We start from the raw sequence: 26,597 nt of genomic DNA on the forward strand, positions 1-26,597 counted from the left end.
TAAGAAAGATGTGGACAAACTGGAGAGTCCAGAGGAAAGCAACAGAAACGATAAAAGTTTAGAAAACCTGACCTATGAGGAAAGGTTAAAAAATGTGGTCATGTTTAGTCTTGAGAAAAGACCGAGGGGGGACCTGATAACAGTCTTCAAATATGTTAAGTGCTGTCCACGGAAGGATGGACAAGAAGTAATTGTCTTAATCTGCAGCAAGGGAGATTTAGGTTAGATAAGAGGAAAACCTTTCTAATTCTAAGGACAGTTAAGCACAATAGGTTTCCAAGGGAGGTTGTGGAATTCCGGTCCTTGGAGGTTTTTAAGAACAGATTGGACAAACACCTGTCAGGGATGGTCTAGGTTTATTGGGTCCTGCCTCAGCACAGACGGCTGGACTAGACGACCTCTTGAGGACCCTTCCCTACATTTCTGTGATTCTGTGAAAAGTATGTATACTGGTAAAAGTCAGTTATGCCGGATAAGGGTGTTTACCATAGGGGCTTCTGCTGATGCAGTTCTGTTGGTCAGGGATCACACCCCCAACCAACAGAGCTGTGCCTGCAAAAACCCCTTGTGTGGACATAGTTGTACCAGCAAAATGGCGCTTTTACTGGTATAGCTTGTTTTGCTCAGGGGATTGGGACGAGGGTGTAGTGAATCGTACCTGCAGAAGTACAGCTTTAATCCACAATAGGAGTGCTTTGCTGGTCTAGTGTACCATTATGCCTATAGTATTTTACCATGGTATAGTTGAACCAGCAACGTTTTCCTACTGTAGACTTGGCCACAGTAACTCCTGAAATGGACAAAGACAGGAGAGCATTTGACACGATGACTTTCTGGACTATCCAGGCAGTGTCCCAAGCTTCCAGTGGGATCTGGTTTTTGGTTTTTTTTTCTGGTCTAACAGCAATTATATATATTCATATGGAGAGTTATGGAGCTTAAATGACTCAGTGGAAGAGTCCCAGTCCCTCCCACTCAAAAGGCAGTTGTAGGTTTGTTGTTTGTTACATTCATCCCCATAACTCTCATGAGTTAGTACAGTTCCTCCAGCTCGCTAGTATTTTGATGACCTCAGTGTTTGCTGTCAGCTCAGAGGTAGAATGTTGGCGATGGCTGCTCAGGCCAGTGGGAGGCTGGAGACAAGAAGCTTTGTAAGCATGTGAGTGGCAGCCTTGGATTCTTTGATGCTTTGCCATTTTGTCCCTTGGAACAAGAAGTCATGGTAGAGGATGCTAGAACTGCTGAAGGCTTTGTTCAGATGAGCTCAAATTTTGGTGCTTTTGTTTATCTTGATTATATCTTTAGATTCATAAAAACATAACTAATCAATGGGGATTTGCAGATGCTCTTTATCACTCCGATGAGAGAATGAAACCCTCTGTGGACTTTACCAATCTAAATCTGCTTCATATGGGGCTTTACCAGTTTATGGCCTGCACGTTGCTGGGCTAGGTTCCCAGCCCAACCCAGGAACTAGTTACTCTGTGTTCTGATGGAGGTGCACAGCTGCTGCTGGAGAAATTATAGGCAGGGAGTGGGAGGAAGTTTATTGAAAAGTCTGGCAGATACCTGTTAACGTTCTTGAGTATACAATATATCCTGGCAACAGCAAAATAACCCTAATACAAACAGCCTTCCCTGTGCCCAGAGGAGTTACACTGGGCTCTCGTCTTATCCCAGATGCTACATCCAGCTTTTCCTTGGCTTTCCTGCATCTAGTTTTTCCTGAACTTGCCTGTGTAGCTGCCTTGCTGCCAGATCTGGATGAATATGCTGATAAAATCCAGGGCCCCAGTATTTCCCGCCCCCCCCCCAGAGGCTCTGTGTCACTATGCATGCATTTTCCTGTAGCTTTCGTATTGCAGACAATCACATAAAAGGAGACACTTTAGGAGCGGTGAGTCAGAGCGTCATCGAGGAAGGAGTATTTTATTCTTGCTAACAGCCAAAAGCTATTTCCATGAATGAGAGCTGGAGCTATTCCCTGGGAAAGAACAGGTAGCTGCTTCGTGGGGGTCCTGACCACTACAGCTTCCTGGTCTCCTACTATTCAGAAAGTGAACTGGCATCTTCACTGCTTTGGGATTCCAGGCTTTATCTCTGACTCTACTCCTTGTGTTGAGAGTTGGGCTTTTTGCTTAGGCACGTGATGTAAATAGCTAGCACCTCCATACTGGAGCGAGCTGCTCTGGCCTGCACCACTGATGAATAGGCAGTGTAGATGGCCTGCTCTCATTCTATATACATCCATGGTGTGTCCACACCTTGAATACTGCGTGCAGTTCTGGTTGCCCCAGCTCAAAACAGACATATCAGAATTGAACAAAATACAGAGAAGGGCAACAAAAGTGATTGGGGTAAGGAACAGCTTCTATATGAGAGATTAAGAAGCCTGGGACTGTTCATCTTGGAAAAGGGATGACTAAGGGGGCATATGATAGAGGTCTATAAAATCATGAATGGTGTGGAGAAAGTGCATAGGGAAGTATTATTTACCCCTTCGTGTAATACAAGTACTAGGGATCACCCAATGAAATTAATAGGCAGCAGGTTTAAAACAAACATATTTCTTCACACAACGCACAGGCAACCTGTGGAATTCATTGCCAGGGGTGTTGTGAAGGCTAAAACTATAACTGGGTTTAAAAAAAGAATTAGATAAGTTCATGGAGGAAAGGTCCATCAGTAGCTACTGGCCAAGATGGTCAGGGATGCAACCCCATGCTCTAGGTGTCGTTATACCTCTGACTGCCAGAAGCTGGGACTGGATGCATCACTCCATAATTGCCCCCTTCTGTTCATTCCGTCTGAAACACCTGGCACCAGCCATTGTCAGAAGACAGGATATGGGCCTAGATGGACCATTGGTCTGACCCAGTATGAACGTTCTTATGTTCTTTTTCTACAAATGGATGCCAAGGAAATACCAAAGCCAGCTGATGGAGCCAGGGCTTCAGGGTGTGTGGACTGAGGTGGCCGTGGGGTTAGGGAGGGGAGATTCCAGCTCTCTGGCAGGCACAGCATCAGCCTGGACTGCGCCTCGAAGGGTTTATCTGTTCTTGTGGGGGGAAATACACGTGCTTGGGGGTGAGAGCATCCTGCATGTCTAGAAAAGCAGCTGCTAGGTGCAGTGAGGACTGGGGACATGGGTTCCCATTTGCCAAGATCCTGGGGATCCACAAGAAAAGTGGGAGGAGGCAGAAGTCAGCCACACGGCCCCCATCTTCTGCCTTGTGGACTCTTCTGCAGGAGCTCTCCTGCCATTGTCTGAGTCTTCAGTAGCTGTTGATTCACAGTGGGGGAAAGACCTGCTCCCAGCATGAACTTCCAGCAAGGTACCCATAAGGTCGGCCAAGGACTGTGCTGCAGTGCCTGGTTCTCATCATCGCCCCCTCTCATCTGCCACTGCAGCCTGTGGGTGCTGTTCCCAATGGGGTACAGCCATAGAGGAGCTTCCAGGGGATCTCTCGGAGGCAGCACACCCTGCTCTGCTCTAAAGGAGTGGTTCAGACCCCATTGTTCACGTTAGTGGAGGGGACGACCTGAGCCTCAGTAATCTCTGTGTAAAAGCAGTATTGTTTTTAAGGAAATCCCCAAGGAATGTAAATTGATTCCAGATGGTGACCACAGTCACTAACAAGGAACAAAAGGAGCTGGTGTAATTAGTATTTGCTTGGAATTTCTTTGCTTGAATTTCTGTCTCTGAGCGTGTCTGAGGGTAAGCTAGGAAAGCTCCCGTCTGAATGCTTAGCTTTCAGGGATTGTACTGCAAGACCAGCACGTCCTAGGCACCCCCATCACAGAAATGCAACAAATTGCTAATGTCTGTCAGAAATCGCTTTGCTGACTTTACCCGGCTGGATGGAGAGCAACAGAGACATCATGAGTCCAACACAAAACACACACCACAACTCAGCAAATTGTGTTCTCTACTAAACACACCCCGCTGTGCCGCGGACAGAAATTTTAGGGAGTGCTCTGTTAGACTCATGTAGAGCATGAAGAGAAATCAGAGACTATTATGAAGCTAGGAAGTGCCATGGAGAAGCCTTTGCTGGACTGAGAGACCTAGGCATTGAGGACTAGGCCCTGAATGGCTCTAGATGTTTCAAGCTGATTGGAGCTTGTGAGGGAGAGATTATTGTGGAGCTGGCATTACTGAGCACGCATATGTTGGAGATAAAGAATTCTGTGGGTGGCCAGCAGCACAGGGAGTGTTTTGTGTAGGAATAACGCACACAACTGGTCTCTGCTCGCCCACTCAGGGTCACAGACAGAACCTTCCTTACCATCAAAATGGAAAATATCTGGGTAGCACTCTCGTTTCCACTTAGGGTTGGGTTATGTATTTGGGGAAGACTGCTTTGTTCAGGGCAGTTTTCCCAGTATCGGGAAGAGCTGCAGGAGTTCAAGAAAATGTGTTCGATGCAAAGTCTGTAAGGAGTGAGATTTCCCAGAATGCCCTGAGAATGGACTAAGACACCAAAAGATCAGTGACCACATTTCCCGGATGATTTGAGTTTTGAAGCATTCTCTCCTGCCATCCATATGTTGAAGGGGTTTTGTGTGCTGGTGTGAAGCTCCTGTGGCCACTTATGCTGGCTTTATTGCCAAAATCTTCTGTTCATGCAGGACTAGGCCGCCATTCCCCACCCCAGGATCCTGTCCTGTTCACACACCTTTCTCATGGGCCAACACATTTATTTCCATTGGCTCTGTTTTCTGCAGAGGCCAGTGCAGGAGTCAGCCTGTGATCTGCCCTGCAGAGCATCAGATGTAATCCCCAAGTACAGAAGCTACTCCATGCACAGCACTGGGCTCGCCTCTCGCTTTGCACCATGCGTGTCATTCACACTAGTGCAGAGTGGGTTCACACGCACTCTGTGCAATGTGCAGGGCAACGGGGAACCTGACCCAATGACTCCTCAGGTCACACTTGTGCCCCATGAAGTACAGGGGAGCCAGTGTGTCTGAGTCGGAATGGAAACAAGGAAGACAATGGAAAATTCCTGCAGTACTTAGAATCAGAACCATAGGGTTAGGAGGGACTGCAAGGGTCATCTAGTCTAACCCCCTGCAAGATGCAGGATTTGTTGTCTAAACCATCCAAGACAGATGAAAACCTCCAGTGAAGGAGATTCCACAACCTCCCTAGGCAGTCTGTTCCATTGGCCTACTGTTCCTACGGTTAGGGTATGTCTAGACTACCCGCCAGATCAGCGGACAGCGATCGATCCAGCGGGGGTCGATTTATCACGTCTAGTCTAGATGTGATAAATTGACCCCCTGAGCGCTCTCCCGTCGACTCCTGTACTCCAGCGCCACGAGAGGCGTAGGTAGAGTCGACGGAGGAGCAGCAGCAGTCAACTCACTGCAGTGAAGATACCGCTGTGAGTAGGTCTAAGTATGTTGACTTCAGCTACATTACTCACGTAGCTGAAGTTGCGTAACTTAGATTGTTCTCTCCCCTCTCCCTCACAGTGTAGACCAGGCCTCAGGAAGATTTTCCTGAGATTCAATCTAAATCTGCTCTGCTGTAGTTTGAACCCATTGCCTCCTGTCCTGCCCTCTGTTGCAAGAGAGAACAACTTTTCTCCATGTTTTTTATGGCAGCCTTTCAAGTATTTGAAGGCCGTTATCATGTCCCCCCTAGATCTCCTCTTTTCCAAACTAAACATACCTAGTTCCTTCAGCCTTTGCTCATATGGCTTGCATTCCATCTCCTTGATCATCTTTGTTGCTCGCTTCTGGACCCTTTCCAGTTTCTCTACATCCTTTCTATATACTGGTGACCAAAATTGAGTACAGTACTCCAGCTGAGGCCTAACCAGTGCCGGGGCCTAACTATCACCTCCTGTGACTTGCATGCTGTGTCTGCTAATGCAACTTAAATTTGTATTTGCTTCTTTTGCAACAGCATCACAGTGTTGACTCACACTTAGTGCCAGTATGATTCATCAGTCCAAAGCTCTGAATCTGACCAGTCCTCTGGCTATTCATCTTTTCTGTAGCAGCAGCAGCAGGTCAGGGGGTGGGCATGCAGGGTGGGAAGAGTGGGGTATAAATGAACTCTGAGAAATTTGCCATTAATCCTGTTTTGAGGTAGAGAAGATGAAATTGCTTTTTGACAACTGGTTCTAGGCTCCACGGCTTGATCTGTGGCTGCTCTGCTCCTGGGTGGGTCAGAACTGCCTCATAACTGATCGTAGTAGTGGCACAGTTCTGGCATGGATGATATTCCTGGGACACACAATCGTTATGCCAGTGTTACTGTCTTAGGCTTCAGAGTGCAGCATTATATTTAGAACAGCAATTGGAGGCCCTTCTGGGCCTCGTGAGGGAGAAGGCATTGCTGCATCTGTGAGAGCAGGCGATTGAGGACTAGGCCCTGACTGGCTCCAGATGGTTCAGGCTGCCTTGAGTGTGTGTGAGGGGAGAGGATTCTTGTTGAGTCGGCATTACTGGCTTTGCAGATGTTGGAGATGAGGGGTCCCTGGGTGGCCAGCAGTACAGGGAGTGTTATGTGTTTACATTTCCCTGCACTAGTGAGGGCCAGGGGGACGAGTCAGTTCTCTGTGCCTCTCTTTTTCAGGGTACGGACTGGAGGGCAGCACCCAAGTCCGTATTCCTGTGAGGAATTAGAGCCTTCCTCTGCCCCATGATGAAGGCCCCATTTTGGGCAGGCTGCATTTACTTTCCACAGGTCTCCAGATGATTCTGCCTTGGGGGCCCTGTTGCCTAATTTGTTGGCTGGTTATTGACTCTATTGACTGTTAAGAATTTCCAGTTAGTCACTAATGAACTCTCTGAGTGTTGAAAGGTTCTAGTCCCAGAACCAGACACCACACAGTTCAGATTTAGTTGTGTCTGGTTGGGAACCTCAATGTGCACAACGACACACTAAGGCAGGGGTGGGCAAACTTTTTGGCCCAAGGGCTGTTATACCAATAAAACAAAAACTAGCAGGATCTTATTAAAGGGGATAAGGCAAAATGCCACGTTTATTGTGGATACAGAAAGAATCATAGTAAGCAGTCAGTTATAGCTGTAACATTCCATTCAATTTCACACTCATTTACACATTCATTCATTCATACACACACAGGTTCTGCAAGGTTATCATCATAGTTACCAGCCTTAGAGTTGCTCTTGCCAAGCCACTGGCCTGGACACGAGGATGGAGCCGAGTCTTGTCAGATGCGCATCTGATGCTCCTGGAGAGTGGTTGCAGAACCAGACTCAAAGTTCTCAGTTTTTAGGGTCTGCCTTTATAAGAATTCATCCTCATTCAAATCCATAGGTCATGGATTGCTTCGTCATGCTGTTTTCAGATTTGAAGTGATAATCAATCACTGTTCTCACGTTTAAAATGATAGTCCATCATGCAGATGGCACAGCAGTGACAGCTTGTTATCTTGTTCTTTGATCTTTTGGTTCTTCGGCCTCTCCGTCCTTGGGGTAGTTGGGGGTGGATTCCGGTTTGCCCTACGGGGTCATTTGGTTATCTCCATCCTGCGCATTATTTGGCTGAATGTTCCTGGGTAGTTATTATTTATTAGGCTGGCACGTCAACCTTTTATTACTCATTCAAACATACATTTACAATCACATCCTATTTCACTTAACATAACTAGTCTCAAATCATTGGGGCATGACAGACTCCAGTGAATCTATCCATGCCACTTGTCACACATGAAAAGAAAACAAGCAAGACAGGAATGTAAAAGTGGAGGAACAACAAATCTTGTTCCTGAATTCAGAAAAAAAACATTTGTAACATGTTATCTTATCAGTTTTAGGGCAAACTCTTTGTCTCTGAATGTTTTTTTACAATTAGCACAGACCTTGCAAACTAACAGGGCTGCTTCCTTCAGCACAAGAGAACTGGCGAGAGACTTATTTCTTTCTAATAATAGAAGCCAAATCCGGGATCTGTACCGGACCATATTTTCCCAAAAATAATTAATATATTAATTATTACTTTCCACCAGGACCACATCAGGGTTGCGAAACGGTATGGAGGGCCAGGTAGGGAAGGCTGTGCCTCTGCAAACAGCCTGGCCCCTGCCCCCTATCTGCCCCCTCCCACTTCCCGCCCCCTGACTGCCCCCCTCAGAACTCCCAACCCTTCCAACCCCCCCCTGTTCCTTGTCCCCTGACCGCCCCCCCAGGACTCCATCCCCTATCCAAACCCTGCTCCCTGTCTCCTGACTGCCCCCGCCCCCTCGAACCTCTGCCCCATCCAACTGTCCCCTGACTGCCCCCCAGGACCTCTTGCCCCTTATCCAACCCCTGCCTCCTTACCATGCCGCTCAAAGCGGCAGGACATGCTTATTGGAAAGCCTGAGAGGTGGGCGGGTGCAAGCCATGCTGCCCGTGTGGTGGCATAACTACAGGGGAGGGGGAACAGAGGGGAAGGGACCAGGGGCTAGCCTCCCGATCTGGGAGCTCAGGGGCTGGGCAGGTCAGTCCCACAGGCCGTAGTTTGCCCACCTATGCACTAAGGGCAAACCAAAGCTTTAAATATTTGTATTAGCACAATTAGTAAAAATACAAATATTCTGAACCAAATGAGAAAGTAGCTGTAATTTAAAACCAAGCTGGTTTCCAGCACCATCCTTGACACGTACTCACACCCTTCTCATAGAGTCCTAGTGGTAGGAAACAGGTGGTGTTCCACGCCAAGCGAGTCCAGTGGTCAAGATCTCGAGGTTTACATGGTGACTGGGCCTATTATAAGTCCTGGAGGCTGCCATGAATATTTATATAAAGGCCAGGTCCACTTGGTCCATAACTGACTTCTTAACCCTAATAATGTCTGGTGTCCTTATTCTATAGGTTAGTATATGAATGATCTCATTAATATTATTGATATCATCATATATGTCAGTTTCATTGCCAAGACAAGATTGTGGTTGTGCATTTGCAGATGTCCTGTCCTACAATATCCAAAGTTTGTATCAGTTTGATTGTCTGTGGGTACCTGGTCTCATTTTATACAAAAATCCCCTAAAGCAAACTAGTCCCACTTCCCTGATAACTCACTGTCACTGCTGGACAATTCACGTATGCAAAGGCTGTTAGGTCTGAAAGCCTTATGCTGCTTAAGCCAGATAGCTCACAGGGTATAGACTGTGCAGGCTTCTTGCATTACTGTTCAGTAAAATACCTCTAAGCTAGTTCTATGGACTATAGCCCGTGGTCAGGGGTTAGAATGCAAGTGCCCCCTTGCAGTTTGCTGTGTCCTGATCCCCCTCCTCCAGGGCTGGTTGGAGGTGGTGCACTCAGCCCTGTGGTGTGTGAATACAAATCTATGGGTTTTGGGGAGCTGCTCCAGCTACCCCACCCTTGAACTCACATGTGGCAGTTGTTCCAGAGTGCTGTGCTGACACTGGAAAACCTGTGGACCTCTGAGCACCTCCTGGAGAGAACTCAGCCCATGTCACTCCCTTAAACACTAATGCGAGGAAGGAGGTTAGGGAAAAGCTGGCTGGAGATTGAAATTCATGGTTACAGATGAAACAGACTGAGCTAAGGAGAGTTTGGCTGATCAGAGCAGGGAAAGGGAATTCACTACCCTTTCCTCTCTCCCCAATCAGTGATTGTGACAAGGCTGACCTGAGATCACTTCAGCCTTCGAGTCTGAGAAGGTTGGTCTTATGATCTGAGCACAAGCCTGGCGTTTGGCAGCCGATCGTTCACTTCCCTGCTCTGCCACAGCCTTCCTGTGTGACCGTGGGCAGTCACTAAGGGTCAGATGTTTAAAGGGACTTAAACTCCTAGTGATTTTCATACATCCATTGATTTCAGTGAAGACAGGCCCCACTCCATGTAGGCATCTAACTCCTTTAAAAGTCTGGTCCTTGGCTCCTCAGTTCCCATGGATAAAACAGGGCTAACAGCACTCACAGGGTGTGGTGGGGATGAATACACTGAAGAGCGTGAGGCATGCTATACTGGAGCACAGTACCATTGATAGACTATTGTCCCTTGAGTTGATCGGCTGACCAATGGGTACCAGTTAATAGAAGGGTGAGGAGGTATGTAGGATTTCTCTGAGGGTTGGAATTAGTTCTGTATTGCTCTCAACCTCCTTTACAAAGTAACATGTGGCCCAGCCAGCCTGCGGTGAGAGGCCCCTGTAAAGAGCCCATGCTCATGCAAGTTCTTATTGTTCCACAGGGGAAGGGGCTGCAGTCCTGCTCCGGTCCTTGGAACCTCTGCAGGGCCTGGACACCATGAGGCAGCTGCGAAGTGCTCGGAGGAAAGGATCAGCCAAACCCCTGAAGGACTGGCAGCTGTGCAATGGGCCCTCCAAGCTCTGTCAAGCGCTTGCTATTAACAAGAGCTTTGACCAAAAGGACCTGGCTTATGACACAACAGTCTGGATGGAGCCTGGCTCAGAAGCACTGGGAGAGCAGGCTCTGGTGACTGCAGCCAGAATTGGTGTCAGCTACGGTGGAGAGTGGGCACAGAAACCGCTGAGGTTTTATATACGAGGGAACAAATGTGTGAGTGTTGTGGACAAGAAGAAGGAGAGAGAGCAAGCTGCTGCAGAATAGAGGCATGGGGGGAGCCTGGCCAAGATTGGACTCTTGGTAAGGCCTGTGCTTTCATTAACTATCAGCCCCAGGCTCTGACCTGATGGAACCGGGCCGGGGGGTGGTGCTGGTTTGGAAGCTGTTTTAATAATAAATGTGCTTTGTTATAATGAAATGAGTAAGGTGGGATGTCTGGTCAGCAGTTAGCCTAAGAGAGCCAGGCTCACTCCCAGCAGTAGCAAGCACCTCTGGGGTTTCCAAGTGACACTGGACTTGTTTTGTGGGCATTACTCCTAGTTGAAAGCAATGAGAGTCTACACAGCTGGAACCCTTCAAGCGTGGGGGGCTAAGGAGGGAGGTTCATAAGTATTGTGACAATGCCATCTCCTACCCAGCCTGACTCACTCTTCTGCTTCCCTGCCCGCTGTCCCCAGCCACACCACCCACGAATGCTCCTGTTTGATTTCTGCAGTTGCTAAGTCAACAGCCACCTAGGTTTCTTAGTGGAAAGAAAGCCCAGTCTGTGAAGGTGGGGACAAGGACACTCTTCCAGCTGTGACAGCGAAGGTACTAGCTGCCCTCACCATCAAACTCCACCCTGAGCTGGCTGACACCCCAGCAACAGGGGCAGCACAGAGATGTGTCAAAACCGCTGTGAAGCACTCAGAGCCTAAAAGAGGTGCAGGAAAGAGTTAAAGCACCTTAGGCACCTCATGAGGCAGTTACGTGCTTCAGTAACACTGAAGGCTTGTACACACTAGCACTTACTTCACTATAATTTAAGTCACTGGCGTGTGAACAAGCTACCCCCCTCCCGGATGTAAGTGGCGGTGTGGGGAGAGCTGCTGCCAGGACAGCTCTCCCTTGGCGGCATAGAGCATCGACCCTAGCAGCACTGGTGCTGCGCTGCTGTAGCGATTCTAGTGTAGACTAGGCTCGAGATGCCATTGGCGTTTTCAAAGGCACTGCTCTGCTGCTTGAAAAGAGGCAACCGGTTTCTCCTGCACCAATGTCCAGTCACAGTGCAGTTTTATTTATTCAGCAACACCAAGGTAAACCGTTTTTTCAACTCCACGCACACAGCCTGCGCAGGAAGCAAGGAACCCCAGCCCCCTGGCAGGGACTTGGGGAAAGTACTGCGTGCTGGCATTAACTAGCCTGAAGAGCTTCACTTGTGTGCACCTCTCTGTCCACACTCACATGCAGCTTGTGGGGGCAGAGCTCCTTCCACAAGCAGGTTGGGGTTAACATCCCCCAGCCAGATGGGGAAAGGGAGGGAGAAGGGGTGACTTGCTGAGGGGCGCTGGGAAGGTCAATGGCAGGGGTAGAACCTCTGGCTGCTGCTACCCTGCTCCTTTATTAACATTTCTATAAGGGAGCTGAAGACAGAGGAGCAGTTCCCCTCCCCCACTCCACACAGTCACTTCAAGAGGGACTGGAAGACTGAAATCACAGGGTCCTCATGATTGGTCACTACCAGCACGCTGCGAAACTTGTCGAAGAGCGTGAGCAGCTGGGAGCGGCGCATGTTCTCGTTATACATGATCTCCTCCAAGTGGTGCCGTCCTCGGAAATAGTGCAGCAGCCTGCAAGGCAAGGAGAGAAGGTGAGCTCGCACTCGCTCCTCCGCTGTGTGCACAGAAATAACTAACTCAGAAATGCACAGGGATATCGTTTACAGTTAACATGATTTACTCCTTTTAAATATCTGCAATAACTCATTTTAAGTGGCTTTCTTTGTATAAACGTTGATCAAGATAAAAGCTTCTCACAAGCATTCATATAGCTTTTGTGTGTAATTCCAGCAGTCCTCAGAGCATTAATTAGTTGGCAGTTAATGTGCTATTGAAATATAAGGCACCAAGCCAAACCACTTCTCCCAAACCATCATCATTCCTGATGGGCTGCTTCTCACCCCAGCCACGCTGCCATGGTGTGTATGTATTGGCACTAGACTGCTATCATGAGAAATGCACTAGTGCTGGGGCACAAACACAGGTTTCCTACAAATGGTAGCAGGGACCTCAAAGAAAACCTTTGGAGACAGAGTACAGGTAAAAAGAAAAGGAGGACTTGTGGCACCTTAGAGGCTAACAAATTTATTTGAGCATAAGCTTTCGTGAGTTACAGCTCACTTCATTGGATCATGGTTCCCTTCCAATTCTTCACCTGTTCTGCCTCTCCCATGTTGCCAAGTTTAATTTAGGCTCCAGGACATCAGCCTAGGAAACTTCTTGGCCCAGAAGAACTCACCTTTTCTCCTCCTGACACTTGCATGACTTACCTTCTGAACCTGCTAATAATACGGAACAAACATCCACAGCCCCAGAGAACAGCCAGGCCCTGCCTGTGGATTTTTGACTGCTCTCTAGCTCTCAAATTTCCAACTCAAACTAGGAAACCAGATCAGAAATGCAAGGGACGAAGATTTGGTTAAGTCCCTCATTTTGCATAAAATGCCAAGTAACTGAAGTTTGTTCTTAGCAGGGAGCATGGAAATTCTGGCTGAGGGTACCAGGGCAAACATGTGGTAGCTTTAATGTCTACAGAAAGCAGGCACGGCCTTGGTTTGTAAAGTCTCATCCAGAAGAGAGACAGAAATTGTAGCAAACCCCATTTATCTTCCATAGAAAGATAAAACCACTGAGCCTACTCTGCTAGAGTTTGACTCGTGTTTAGCACTATGACGGGCTCACTCTTCCCCCAAAGCACTGCACAAGTAGCTAATTCTGCCTCACTGCCCCAGGGAACACAAAGGGGGATTATTCCCACTCAGAAATGGGGACTAGAGACAGAGTGCCTAGCTACACAACACATTTTCCATGCTAGCTCCCTGGCTTACAGCCTTGATAGGGAGGCACAGACTGAATTAGCCTTACAGATTTGGCCACACAATGAATCAGTGGCAGAGGCAAGATGAGAGCGCTAGAGTCCCTCTTGCTGCATAAAGTCACTGAGAGCCAGTAAACACTGAGACGCAAGGTCACTTTCCAGAGCAGAACTGCCTAGCTAGCCCACCAAATGATCATTCATATTCACCGTTCTCTGCTGAACCTTTTAGTCTACTCAGTATCTTCCCTGTGCTTTGCATATGCTATTGGAAAATGGTCCAACTCGTCAGTGCCTGCGCACAGTGGCCCGATTCACTTCATCATGTTCTGGGCTGTGTCAGGCATTGTTAAAACTGCCATACCCTAAACCTACCCCCTGCTTCTTGCCTACTGATGTTAAAACACTGGAGATGAAAAATACCATTCAATCCTTCTGTTCCAGGACAGGACTGGCCCTGTGGAAACACTTATTTCTCAGCGGCAGTTTTGTAATCTCCCTGTTGCCCTACCTCTCCAGATATTCGGCTGACCCCTCACCCACAGCTCCCCCCCTCCCTGAGCTCTGCATGCCACTGCCAGGACAGGTCAGGGGCTGACAACTCCCTTACCCCAGCTCCCCGCACCACTGCCAGGAGCTGGGGTTGACACCCTCCCCACACCGCTGCCAGGGGCTGGGGCTGGCCCCTAACCCCCACAAGCTCCATTCTGGCTGGGGCTGATCCCCTCCCCCACAGCTGCCTGACACCTCATGTCAACACCCCACATGCATACACATGTTCCTCCACGCCCCGCTTGGGGCCGGGGGGAGGCAGGGCATCAGACTTTTGGTAAACTGGGCATTTGTTCATTTGCTCTTGTCAACTAATGAGGGGGGCTGCTGGCCAGTGGGGAGTCTCTTGGGGGACAGCAGGGGAGGGCTGTGTGTTCAGATGGTGGGCAGTGGGGGGTCTGAGTGGGGTGCTGTGTACTTGTGGTGATGGGCTGTGGGGAAGTGCATTGGGCAGTAGTGGTGTGGATGTGTGTAGGGGTTCTGGGCAGGGGTGGTGGTGTGAAGGCCACTGTGCATTTGTGGTGGAGGGTCTGTGTCGGGGGCTGCTGGACATAGCAGTTCCGGGGGACGGTGGGCAAAGGGAGGCAGGGGCTGTGTGGCACGGCATGGGCCCATCCCGAGAGGAAGGATCATGCTGGCAGCACAAGGCTGGACAGGACAGTGTGTATCTGGCAACTGCTGGTTTGTATCCTGGCACTGGGCTGGGTGGAGTGGGACCGGCCCCACCATGCTATGCCCCATTGCCCCTGGCTGGCACCTTGCTCTGGGAACCAACCTCCCCACTCCATGCTCCTTTGCCCCCAAAAATGACAGGTGCTGGGCCCACAAAAGGTTAATCCGACCCTGATTCACCCTAAATACCACTCTCATCCCATAACTCTAGTGAACTATCGGGGAGGAATAGCTGTGTAACAATACACCCTCCTGCACATTCCAGATTCTTGGCTGTCCCTTATGAGTCATCCCCTCCAGCCTGGAGTCATTTGTGTTACTCTGCTCCAAAATTCTTTACAGTTTGTTGTCTTTGTTCTATTGCCCTCTGCAGATGCCCAGTGCTGAATGCTGCAGTCTCACCAGTCACATAAAGAGGAACTAGCATCTCCCTTGTTCCTGACATGAAGCCTCTGTCTGTGGAGACACAATTAAATTGGCTTCTGTTCCAGCATACCACATTGCAAACTCATCTCTACTTTGATGTTCATCTTCATCCCTTAAGCAGGCATGCTTACATAAAACATAATTAAAAACAAGTTTCCTTATATCCGCTAAAACAGAGATTGCCAGAAAGAATATATCAGTCCAATTTACCTTCCCCCTATTTATGCTCTGCAATCACTTTTTGCATTCTTTCTTGTCGGGCAATGAAACTAGATGAGTCAATTTCACTTTCAGAGTCTGAGGTGCTGGCCAGTACTGCAGTGTCTGGGGTGCTAGACAGCACCCCAAACAAATTTTTTAATTTGTTAAAAAATACTGTTCCCTTGACATTTTTTAAAAACCAATGGTAACATGTTCATTGGTCTTGGGTATTTTTAAGACTCAATTTAAACAAGTCCTAACTGTAGAGCCAACTTGCTCAGATGGTGTGGCAGAAGCTTCATCCAGTATCACTACTCCAATATTTCTCCCTCCCTCTGCCTGCATGAGCTTCCAATTATTTCCCCCCACCACTGCTAGTACATTCTTCCAAGCTGAACCACACTATGTCTAATCGCGGCAGAGCCCTTTGCATTAACTTTCTCCACTGTGGTTTGGAATCACTCCTTACTGCCATCAAAGTAGTAAAAAAATAGACAACTTATTAAATTATGTATTCTACTTCCTCCCCATCTCCTGCCAGTGCAAGACTGCTTACTGCAGAGGGCAGTATTCCCATCAGTATATTTAAAATAGCTTTTTGGGCACAAGTGATTATGACAGGATTGTCAATGATGCAGCCAAGAAGGAATGTTCAACACACATGTTAATTCTGCATTTGGAAAGAATCATGGAAAGGCAGGGCTGGAAGGGACCTCAAGAGGCCATCTTGTCCATTCCCCCCCCACACACACACACTGAGGCTGGATTAAGCAAACCTAGACCATCCCTGACAGATATTTGTCTAACCTGTTCTTTAAAACCTCCAATGATGGGGATTCCACAACCTCTCTAGGTAGCTTGTTCCAGTGCTCAACTCCTTAGAGTTAGAAAGTTTTTCCTAATAACCAACCTAAATCTCCCTTGCTGCAAACTAAGTTGATTATTTCTAGTCCAATCCTCAGTGGACATGGAGAACAACTGATCACCATCCTCTTTAACAACCTTCTACATATTTGAAGACTTATGTTCCCCCCTCAGCCTTCTCTTCTCTAGACTGAAACCTTTCCTCATACTTTCTAAACTACTTATTTTTGTTGCTCTCCCTTGTACTCTCTCCAATTTGTTCACATACTTCTGAAAGTATGGCACCCAAAACTGGACACACTACTCCAGCTAAGGCCTCGTCAGTGCAGAAGAGAATAGAACAATTATCTCCCATGTCTTACATATGACACTCCTGTTAATACATCCCAGAATGACATTTGTCTTTTTTGCAATTGGATGATGTTTTCATATCAGATAATGACAAAATACTTTCCATTCCAAAAGTAATTAAGGAGGATGTTAAACAGTATCAACTAAAGTTAAATATTTTTATAAATCAGCAAGTCCAAATAAGTCACATCAAAAAGAGTTTTAAAAGAATTAGCCAAAGAACTTTTTGGACAGTTGATGTTAATATTTAATAAATCTTGGAATAATGGGGAAATTCCAAAGGACTGAAGAGAAGCTGATGTTATTCTGGTATTGAAAAACAAACAGGATAACCCAGGAAATTTAAAGGTTTGTTAGCCTGATGTTATTCTTAGGGAAAGAAAGAAAAATTAAAAAATAGCTAAAATGGAGCATAATTAATACCAATCAACATTGTTTTATGGAAAAAAATGTCAAACCTAACGTTTGATGAAATTACAAGATTGGATGATAAAGGTAATTACTGACATAATATATTTGGAGTTCTGTAAGGAGTCTGAATACTTCACAATATTCTTATTAAAACATTAGTATGATATAAAAATCAATATAGCTCATATTCTGGGGAATCATCCAAGGAGGGTGGTTTTAGGGGAGGGGGTCCTTCAGGGATCACCTTTCAATCTATTGCTATTCATTATTTTTATCAATGAACTGAAAGAAAATATAAAACCAATTGCTGATGAAGTTTGCAGATGATGAAAAGATTGCTCGGGTGGTAAATAATGAGAACAACAAGTCACAGATATAGAGCAGGGTCCTACATTTATGAACAAAGAATGCAGGACACACTTATAAGATGGAGTAATGTATCCTGGAAAGCAGCAATTCTGAAAGGATTAAAGAGTTATGATGGAAACCAAACTCCACGCAATCTAATGTGATGCTGCAGCTAAGACAGCAAATGTGATCCCTGGATATAAAAACAGGAATATCAAGTAAAAGTAGGGAGGTGGTATTACCACTGTATGCAGCATTGGGGAGACCTTTACCGGTTACTGTGCCCAGTTCTGTGTCCACATTTTAAAAAGAATGTTGAAACATGGGAAAGGGTTTCAAGAAAAAGCCCCAAGACTGATTTGAAGTCTAGAAAACATACTTGACAGTGAGAGATTTAAGCAGCTCCATTTGTTTAGCTTGCCAAAGAGAGGGGGAAAGAAGTGACTAGATCAGTCTACAAGTACGTACACAGCAAAAAGATTTCTGAAACTAGAGGACTCTAGCAAAAAAAGGCAGAACAAGATCCAATGGCTGGAAGCTGAAGCTACACAAATTCAAACTAGATATAAGGTGTGAATTTTTAGCAATGAGGGTAACCAGCCATTGGAACAAATTACCAAAGGATGTGATGGATTCGCCATCACTTGATGTTTTTTAAATCAAGACTGGATGACTCTTTCCAAAAGATATGATCTAGCTCAACCGTAAATTCTGGGCTTCACTGGTTGAAATGCTGGCTTGTTACGTAAGAAGTCAGACAAGATTATGATAATGGTCCTTTCTGGCTTAAATTCTGAGAAAGGTACTGTGTACTGATTTTTAGTCAGTCATTCTCCTTTTTGCTGCCCTCATCTACCCTGCAAAACTCAGCTGACTGTAGATTCTATTTTAATTTCCTCGTTGTTCTTTATTTCCATATGTAAGTACGTAGCACTCCTAGTGTTGAATCCACACACATTCAGAGCCTAAAACTCTCAGATTCCTATACATGTACCTGCCGACAGCTCACACCTGCCAAAGCATGTTGCAGCCTCTCCTAGAGAAGAGGGAAGTGATTAAACGGAGTATTTGAATGCCTTCCAGTAGTGCACTCAGCAATGTGGCTACACATCTGTCACATTTGTTCTTTCACCCTCTCCCCAGAGGGAGAACAGTATGCAGTGGAGGGTCTTGTTTTGGTAAGGTAGCTATGTGTTTATATTACAGAAGGCAAGGTCAAAGAAATGGAGCAGAACATGATGAGGTTTGTGATTATCCTTAGTTCCTGGGGGGAATTTATTCCACAGTCTCAGACCACTCCTGGAGAAAACTCTTTCTCCTGCACAAAGTTTCACTCTTACTATTGAGAGTTCCATTGTGCCAGAGTGTGGTGGGGCACCTGTCCCCCCCCATGAGAAAAAGGGCTTGAACAGGTCTTTGAGGCTGGCAGCCAATCAACAAAGGCCTGTGGAGGGCCAATCAGGGAGGAGAAGAGAGGCAGCCAATCAGGGCTGAAATGGGCCCTATATAAAGGCTGCCTAGCAAAGAGCAGGGAGTCTCTTCCTGACTAGCAAGGGAGGAGGACTGGCTGCTGAGCTAGGGAGCGAGCACCTTAGACAGAGCAGTGCTGGGCAGACTCAGGTGGGGAGCAGAGGAGAACTCCGGCCCAGTTACCTGCCGGGCTGTGGCCCCTGTTAACAAGGGCTGAGAAGGTGCAAGAGGTCAAAGGGGAAATGGCCCAGGGATGACAGTCTGACAAGGGAAGAGAAGGAGAGCAGAGAGGCTGCCGCTAGAGGGTCCCTGGGTTGGGACCCAGAGTAGTGGGTGGGCCTGGGTCCCCCCCCTTCCCCTTTGTACTGCACCGGGCTATGGAGGAGTGTGGCCTGATACAGGCTGTGGCCGGCCCTTGAGGCAAAGGGGCTAGACTTTGGGGCTGCAGTTGGCCATGAGGATAGGTGCAGATGGAAGACTGCTGATAACGCCCCACCACCACCGAAGGGGGTGAGACTGGAGTAGTGGGCACTGCCGGAGGGCAGTGTCCTGAAGTGGATGCTGCCAAGCAGAGAGCATTGCGGGACCCCAAGGCAGCAGAGCAGACGATGGGCAAGACACCATGCGCAGAGGGTGCTCCATGACTGGATAGAGCTAATTCCTGGAGCAACCAGCGGGAGGTGCCAGCGCTGGTGAGTCTTGACCCCGTCACACAGAGGAACTGAGTTGTTGACAGGGTCTTCATCCCAGAGCTTTAGACAGTGTTTTAGACACACTGGACCCAGGCCACAGAGCTTTGAAGATAAGGACCAAGACATTGAACTTTATAGAAATTCTTTGGGAAGCAGTGTAGGGAATGGAGGACAAGTCTGATATGTTCACAGTAGCCTGTGTTGCTGAGGAGATGTGCTGCAGCATTCTAAACTAGTTAGCTTCTTAAGTGCTGAAGACTTCATTTGCAGGTATACTGCATTGTTGTAATCCAGTCAAGAGGTGAAGACAACATGAATAACTGAGGCCAGGACTTTGTTTGCCAGGGTGGGACAGAGTTGCTGGTCAAATGGAGATGGTAGAAAGTGTTGCTAGTGAATGCTGCCATGTGAGAGTTCAGCATTAGTGAGGAATCCAAGAGTTCTCTTAGACTATGGACTGAATTGATCAATTGTGGGCGTGTATCTTCAACCAATGGAGATTTCACTATGGCTGCAAGCTCTTAAAAAGTACTTCCCTTTGCCCACCAGCATCAGCTCTGCCTTGCTCAGATGCAAGCCCCTAGTGCAGTCAGTGCACCAGAGTAAACAGCAATTTGCACCAGTGCAGCATAATCCAGTTTGAAAGCAGGCTAGGCTGCACCAGTCCCTAGCACAGGTTTCATCAGTGCGGCACATAGGGGTTTGTACCAGTGCAGCTACATTCATGGCCAAAAACTCAATGCAGACAAGACCCTCCTGTCCTGGCTTTGTAAATCACGGAGTACATTTATGGGGCCCATATAGAACCTAGGCTGGAAGTTCCTGGGGCAGCAATCTTGTCTTTTGTCTCTAAACAGCTGTACATTTATGGTGGTGTATAAATAATAGAACAGAATTTCAGCATAGCAAACAGGCTTCCACCTCCTCTCCCCATCTCTCCATTCTAGGGAGCAGAGCTCTTGGAAAGGACTCTTCCAAGTGGCTTGCTAGAGGCAGTGAACTGACAGTAAAGCATTAATCTGGCTTAGAAAGCCTACCTGATGTTCAAGGAAAGAATGTTCGTGCCTAATACATTACAGACCTAGATCAAGAAAAGCTCCTCTGTATCTCAACTTTACTCTTGAAATAACTTTCCATCTCTCACTCACTCAATACTTAGGAAAAGAATTTGGATTTGAGTCCTCATCCAACGCCTCTGTGGTTAACCTCTGTCAAGCTATGTTATTTCACATTCTGTTTAAGGTGTCTGCCTTCACTAGAGAAATCCAAGTACTGGCTGCACATAGTAACAGACAGACAAGTTCTGTGATGTATTAAGCAGAGAGCAGCAAGTAGTTCAGAGACAATTGTCATAGGAAATTAGTATCAGGACCAATTTTATTGCTCTTCTAAAAATAGGCACTCCCTTTGTATGCACACTGAACTATTCTCAGGAGGGCAGTTACAGTATATTTAGTATACTACTAACTATTCAGTTACAGTAGGAGCTCATGCTGGGATACTGACAAATACAGCAGAGTTCTGTTTCCCACAGCATAAGACTCATCATCATGGACCACCCACAGTTAAAAGTTAAGTGAAAAGTAAAGCTGATTCAAGACCCCTGAAAGAGGAAGCATGTGTGGAGTAAACAAAAGGATTGCTTTGCTCACTGCCTCAGCTTCTCTCTAATGTCCTGTATTTATGCACTCAATAGTAGGTACAGAATTGTGCACAGAGAATCACATAAGGATCATTTTGGTCTCCTGATTTGCAATTGGAAGAAGGGAACTGAACAACAAAACTCTGAGTGATGTCATTTACAGACTCACTGTGTGTAAACAGTAAATCACATGACAGTTGTGATCATTCTGCAGGACAAGTCATATTTTTACACTTCAGCTTCCAGACAGTCAAGAAAGCATGTCTGCTGTACCTTATCTCCTCAGCAGTGATTTAGGAATGGTTATTCTGGGATATATAATTGTCTGTTTCTGCCCATATTGATAATGGAAGGAAAAATGGAAACTCCATTTACTGCTATCGATTGCTTTGCTAAGGAATCTGATGTACAAGCAAACTGCAAAATATAACCAAACTCTCCTCCTCCTCAGACATCTGCGTGACCTGTTAGTCACACTATCTGACTTCCTGAAGAAACCAAAGTCGCTTTTGGCATCTGCAAATCATGAGCTTTCCAAGAGCTGTCCCCCCTCCCCGCCCCCCAACCAGTTCAGCAGGCCAAAAGGGTTCTAGATGGACAACCAGAAAGATAAACTGGTTTCATTATAAGAATGATAGGTTTAGAAGCTTTATTTAATGAGATTAGAATAATAGTCCAGACTGAATTTCACAGAATTTTCAAAAAAGTATTTTATCAGAAGACTATTTATTTTATTTTTTGGCGTAGGTTTTGCAGACATCTAGCCACTGATAGGGACAGAGTTCTCAAATAGCCAAGGTATTTCCATCTGAGTGGACATCTCAGAGAATCCACATCCTCTGAATCGGTGCAATGCTGCCATCTCCCAGTTACACAAAAGGAGCAGCAGAGGCATACTTTAGTGCAGGACAGTAACTACATCTGCAGGCTTCAAGAATTCCCTACAAAACATCCATAATCTCCACTGGTCCAGTTGTAGAGAACTCTGCAGCATGGAAAGCAACTATTTTATTCCCACAGTGGTCTCCTTGGGATACTTGAGTATTACTCTCCTAGCCACACATGCCAGGGGAGATCTAGTCAGGGAATGACTGGGTGATCTGGAATGTGTAAGACGCTGTGACACTTCCCTGGGCCATCTTTTCTCCACAAGTATGAAACCCGGTGAACGCTAAATTCCTGTGATGCCACTGTATTTTCAAATGCTTTTAAAAACCATTACTTACAGATCTCTGGAAATGCTAACAGGCCTGTAACTACACCATGCACACACCAGGGCCTCTGCTTTGAGCTTGTTTTCAGGCTATGCAAATTCAATTTTGTGTTCTCAAGAGTGAGACACTCTCAGAACCACACAAGACAACTGGTGGGCAGTCAGACCTGAGAATGCACTACTCATCAGAGGGTCTCAGAGCCTTTATGTACATCCAGAGCTTATTAACAAAATATTCTTAGGGCACTAATTAAAAACCTGGCCAACAGCTAGTGTCAGACACCAACAAGCACTGGTGAAGAGGTCACCACGGGAATAAGAGCCAGAAATTTAATCTTCCAAGATGCACCCTCACCCCACCCTCCCTACAGTGCTAATGCAGAGATTAATTGCAAAGGGGGAATGAGAAGGGAGGTTACATTCTCCCTACCTTGCAAACATGCGGAGATCCTCTGGATTCTGTGCAGCAGGGACATTGAAGATAGCTTCCCGCTCATGTTCAGATAAGCTCGCTAGTAGGTTCTCGGTCATCCGTTTATTCAATGGGGAGTCACCACCAGGTATCAGCTCAGCACTGGAATTATCCATACTAGGGCTTGTGAGAGTCATATCATCACTACTGGCTGTAAAATCGGAAATAATATGATGCTGTGAAGAGTGCAAACTAGCAGGTTCCTTCCAAGCAAACCCATCAGCTCAGTATAGGAAAGAAAGGGGGCCTGGAAACATGACATGGGAACTGCCTGCAAGCAATTAGATGAGGACAGGGAATTTGGTTCTCTTGGCAGAATTTGTTGGGTTTGTAGACAAGTAATGGGTAATTTGGGGCAACATACAAAATATTATTGGGACATAAGGATTTTCTTGAAAATGGGGACTGCACAGATATCTGTACATTTCCTAGGGTGGGTGGACTCCTTGGAAGTGCATCCAAGGCATGCTGCCTAGGAGGTAAGTTTCAGTTTCTGGGAATAATGGTATGCTCTAAAGGGGGATATGAGAGAAGTCTACAAACCCATGAATGATGTGGAGAAAGTGATAGGAAAGTATTATTTACTCCTTCACACAACACAAGAACCAGAGGTCACGTGATAAAATTAGCAGGCAGCAGTTTTAAAACAAATGTAAGGAAATTCTTCACACAACATACAGTCAACCTATGGAACTTGTTGCCTGGGGATATTGTGAAGACCAAAAGTGTAATTGGGCTTAAAAAAAATAAAAATAAAGAGAAGTTCACGGAGGAATGGCTATTAGCCAAGATGGTCAGGGACGTAACCCCAAGCTGCAGGTATCCCTGCACCTCTGGCTGACAAAAGCTGGGACTAGATGACAGGGGATGGATCAATCTATAATTGCCCTGTTCTGTTCATTCCTCTGAAGCACCTAGCACTCCCCACTGTCAGAAAACAGGATACTAGGCTAGATGGACCATTGGTCTGACCCAGTAGAGCCATTCTTACCATCTGATATGACTGGGAGAGTGATTAAATACAGAACCAGAAACAACATATCTAATGAGCTTTATAAACTGGTGATGCATAGCAAAGAAGATGAAACCGCAACATGGGGAGGAGTGGGAAATAAATATATGAGACTACAAATAATAAACAGTGCAGGCACTGGCATTGGGAAGTTACAAATGGGAACTGCTGGGACAGGGTTTGCATTCCTTCTTTAGCACTGGGAAAACCTCAGAGCTAGTGCCTCATGCCCCCATTTTCCTCTATTGGCCAGGCTTCCAGGCCCCAGACTAAGCCTCCCATGATCATGATGCAGAGATCAGTCCATAAGGAGATTTGGGGACATGAGGTATGCGAACTACTCATGGGGCACTGTGATGGCTCAGGCAGACACAGAGATTAATGTCAAACAGAGCTGAAACATTTTGTTTTGATTTTCCCCGGTGGAAAATAGAAACAAACATTTCTCCTGTGGAAAATTCAACTCTGGAAAAACCACCTTTTCCCTGAAAAACTTGGGTAGAAAATGCCCAGACAGCTCTAGTTTAAACAACACGAAGTGGCAATGAGAAAAGTAGAGCAGTTGGGAGGGTAGGTAGAAGAGAATGTAAAGAAGCTATGCTGCAATCACAGAACTATCTGCTGGGAGGAGTTATAAATACAACAGTTCTATATGACTGTCCTTAAAGATACCTAGCAAAGGAAAGAAAAATTGTGAGTTTATCCATCATTATAAAGGGGAAAAAAGGGGTCAAAGGCGGCCTCAAAACTTCCTCCTACCCCCACAGTAAAAATTCACTTGTAGCCTCTTGTTTTTCCCAGATGGCTATTGACAACTGGAGAACCAGGATAATGGCATTAAACAAGCCATGTAAGTGAAACCTAAGAAACTATATTAATTCAGACTGTTTAAATATCTGCTTTGTGTTAAGTTTAACACCTATTTAACTCCAACACTTGAGGAAAGTCCTTTTTGATAAGATCCATTATCCCTACCCAGAGAAAGCTATAACACAATCCAATGGCTGGAAGCTGAAGCTAGACAAATTCAGACGGGAAAGAACACCATTTTTTTTTACGGTGAGAATATTTAACCATTGGAACATTTTATCAGGGGTTGTGGTAGATTCTCCATCACTGACAATTTTAAAATAAAGAGGGGATGTTTTTCTAAACGATCTGCTCTGGTAATTATTTTAGAGAAGCTCTATGACCAGTGTGATACAGGAGGTCAGACTAGATAATCACAAATGGTCCCATCTGCCCAAAGAATCTATGAAACCCCTTCAGCTGAGAGCCAGTCCATACTAAATGTCAAAGACAGACCAGACATTCCTGGTATTTAAAAGGTTAAAAAAAAAACAAACCCTTTAAAGATCCCTTCCATCCAGATCTTCTTTACACAGCACAGAGATAAAATGGGGGCAAATACCCATTCTTTTAATTTGCAAGTTACCTTTAAGCAGGTAAATAAAAAGGCACTAAGCAATCACAAAAGATTTACGAACTAAAGGACTCAGAATTTATCAATTAAACCTCAAAGCATCAGGTTAAAAGGACAGTTATGAGTCCCATTTAAAATTACTGAACAAGGAAATGAAAAACTAAACCCCGTTGCCCCCTTTAGCTCTTCTGGCTAGGCCTAGGTATGACAGTGAACCCACAGCATGCATTGTGCAGAGACCCAATGTGAAGAGTGAATATCTGAGTTTGACCTTAATTTGCTGTCAGCCATTTGGTCTTACTTTAACTAGCTTTTGTAGTTTAATTCCCTTTGGTTTTATGGATTTCTATTATTACAAAACCCCTTACCCTGGCTGAGTTCTCAACTGAAGAGTGGAGACACTGTCAAGAGAAGGCATGGCCGCTTTGGAGCAAACATATATGAGATTCCACAAACTGGTGCACTAGATGCTGAGAGCAAATATGCGGGGGCTCTGCGACAAAGGTAACACAATACAAGGCTCCCTCACCAAGACCTTACTACTGACATTCACTCTCCCAAAAAAACAGAACTTGGCATGTGTGCACACACACTCCTTGGTATTTTACTCAATGCAACATAGCCTGACTGAAGCTAATTTTGAGAATGAGCTATTTCTTGTGGGTCTATCATGCATCCCTGTTAGAACTGGATGCTCTGCCACAGCATTAAGCCGAATAGAATGAACCAAGTTCAGGCTTATTTTACCAATAGGAAAGGTTTCCTGGACAGGTTTAGTCTCATGAGCCAACAACAATTTTTAGGCTCCAAGACCTCAGCTCTAATTCATTTTCCTTAGAGAAATAATGTCCTGCAGAATGCCCCATAATTAACAACCATGCTTCTGGGAATACCGCAGGACACAGACAGCTGAACAGACACACATCAGTTTCCTTGACAAGGTTTTTGAGCAATTTAGGACTTCAGCACCACATTTTGGCTTTGGTTAGAACACTGTCCCAGAGCTGACCTCAAAGCATGGCAATGGGAGGAGCTCGGGGAGTCAAGCGAGAAGAAAGCGAAATTGTAAACATTTGTCAGCCACAGTATCCGTGTGGGTTTCCTTAAAGACATCAACTATAACCCAAGGATTCCACTGCTGTTTGGAGCATGTTTTCTCGCAAGCACTTTGTTTAAAACTCCCTCATTCTGTTTCTGATTATGGACATCCATGGAGATACCAGCTGTCTATCTGGAAGAACACCTGGGTCACTTAGGAAGGATGCCTAAAAGGACTTCTTGACAGAATTAATGGAAAGAGACGGTCAGGACTAAGCAGATAGGAAGAGGCTGATCAAGAACTGGGTGACTAGAATGGCCTGCAGGCATTTGATAAGAGAGCTTTAATGGCCGCCAAGAAGTTCGCCAATTCTTGGTTCTCCAGCCCAGGGCTGACCTTGATCAGCTAACACACTGTTAAATATGACTTGCCCTACCTA

At 46.1% G+C, this 26,597-nt stretch overlaps 2 protein-coding genes across 11 annotated transcripts in view; one reads left to right on the forward strand and one right to left on the reverse strand.

Annotated features, from left to right (window-relative positions):
- Positions 1–10,716, forward strand: part of MPG (N-methylpurine DNA glycosylase) — a 47,655-nt gene extending 36,939 nt beyond the window's left edge. For all 4 annotated transcript variants that reach the window (XM_048865962.1, XM_048865960.2, XM_048865959.1 and 1 more), the window contains exon 4: positions 10,183–10,716. In XM_048865962.1, the coding sequence (XP_048721919.1) occupies positions 10,183–10,562 (380 nt within the window). In that variant the 3' untranslated portion in view covers positions 10,563–10,716. The remainder of the gene's footprint in view (positions 1–10,182) is intronic.
- An 837-nt stretch (positions 10,717–11,553) lies between these two features.
- NPRL3 (NPR3 like, GATOR1 complex subunit) overlaps positions 11,554–26,597 on the reverse strand; it is a 92,034-nt gene continuing 76,990 nt past the window's right edge. For all 7 annotated transcript variants that reach the window (XM_048865946.2, XM_048865940.2, XM_048865939.2 and 4 more), the window contains 2 exons: positions 22,643–22,835; positions 11,554–12,127 (listed from right to left, as the gene is read on the reverse strand). In XM_048865946.2, coding sequence (XP_048721903.1) covers positions 11,962–12,127; positions 22,643–22,835 — 359 coding nt within the window. In that variant the 3' untranslated portion in view covers positions 11,554–11,961. The remainder of the gene's footprint in view (positions 12,128–22,642; positions 22,836–26,597) is intronic.

Source organism: Caretta caretta, chromosome 10, assembly GCF_965140235.1.
Source record: "Caretta caretta isolate rCarCar2 chromosome 10, rCarCar1.hap1, whole genome shotgun sequence".
Lineage (NCBI taxonomy): Eukaryota > Metazoa > Chordata > Testudines > Cheloniidae > Caretta > Caretta caretta.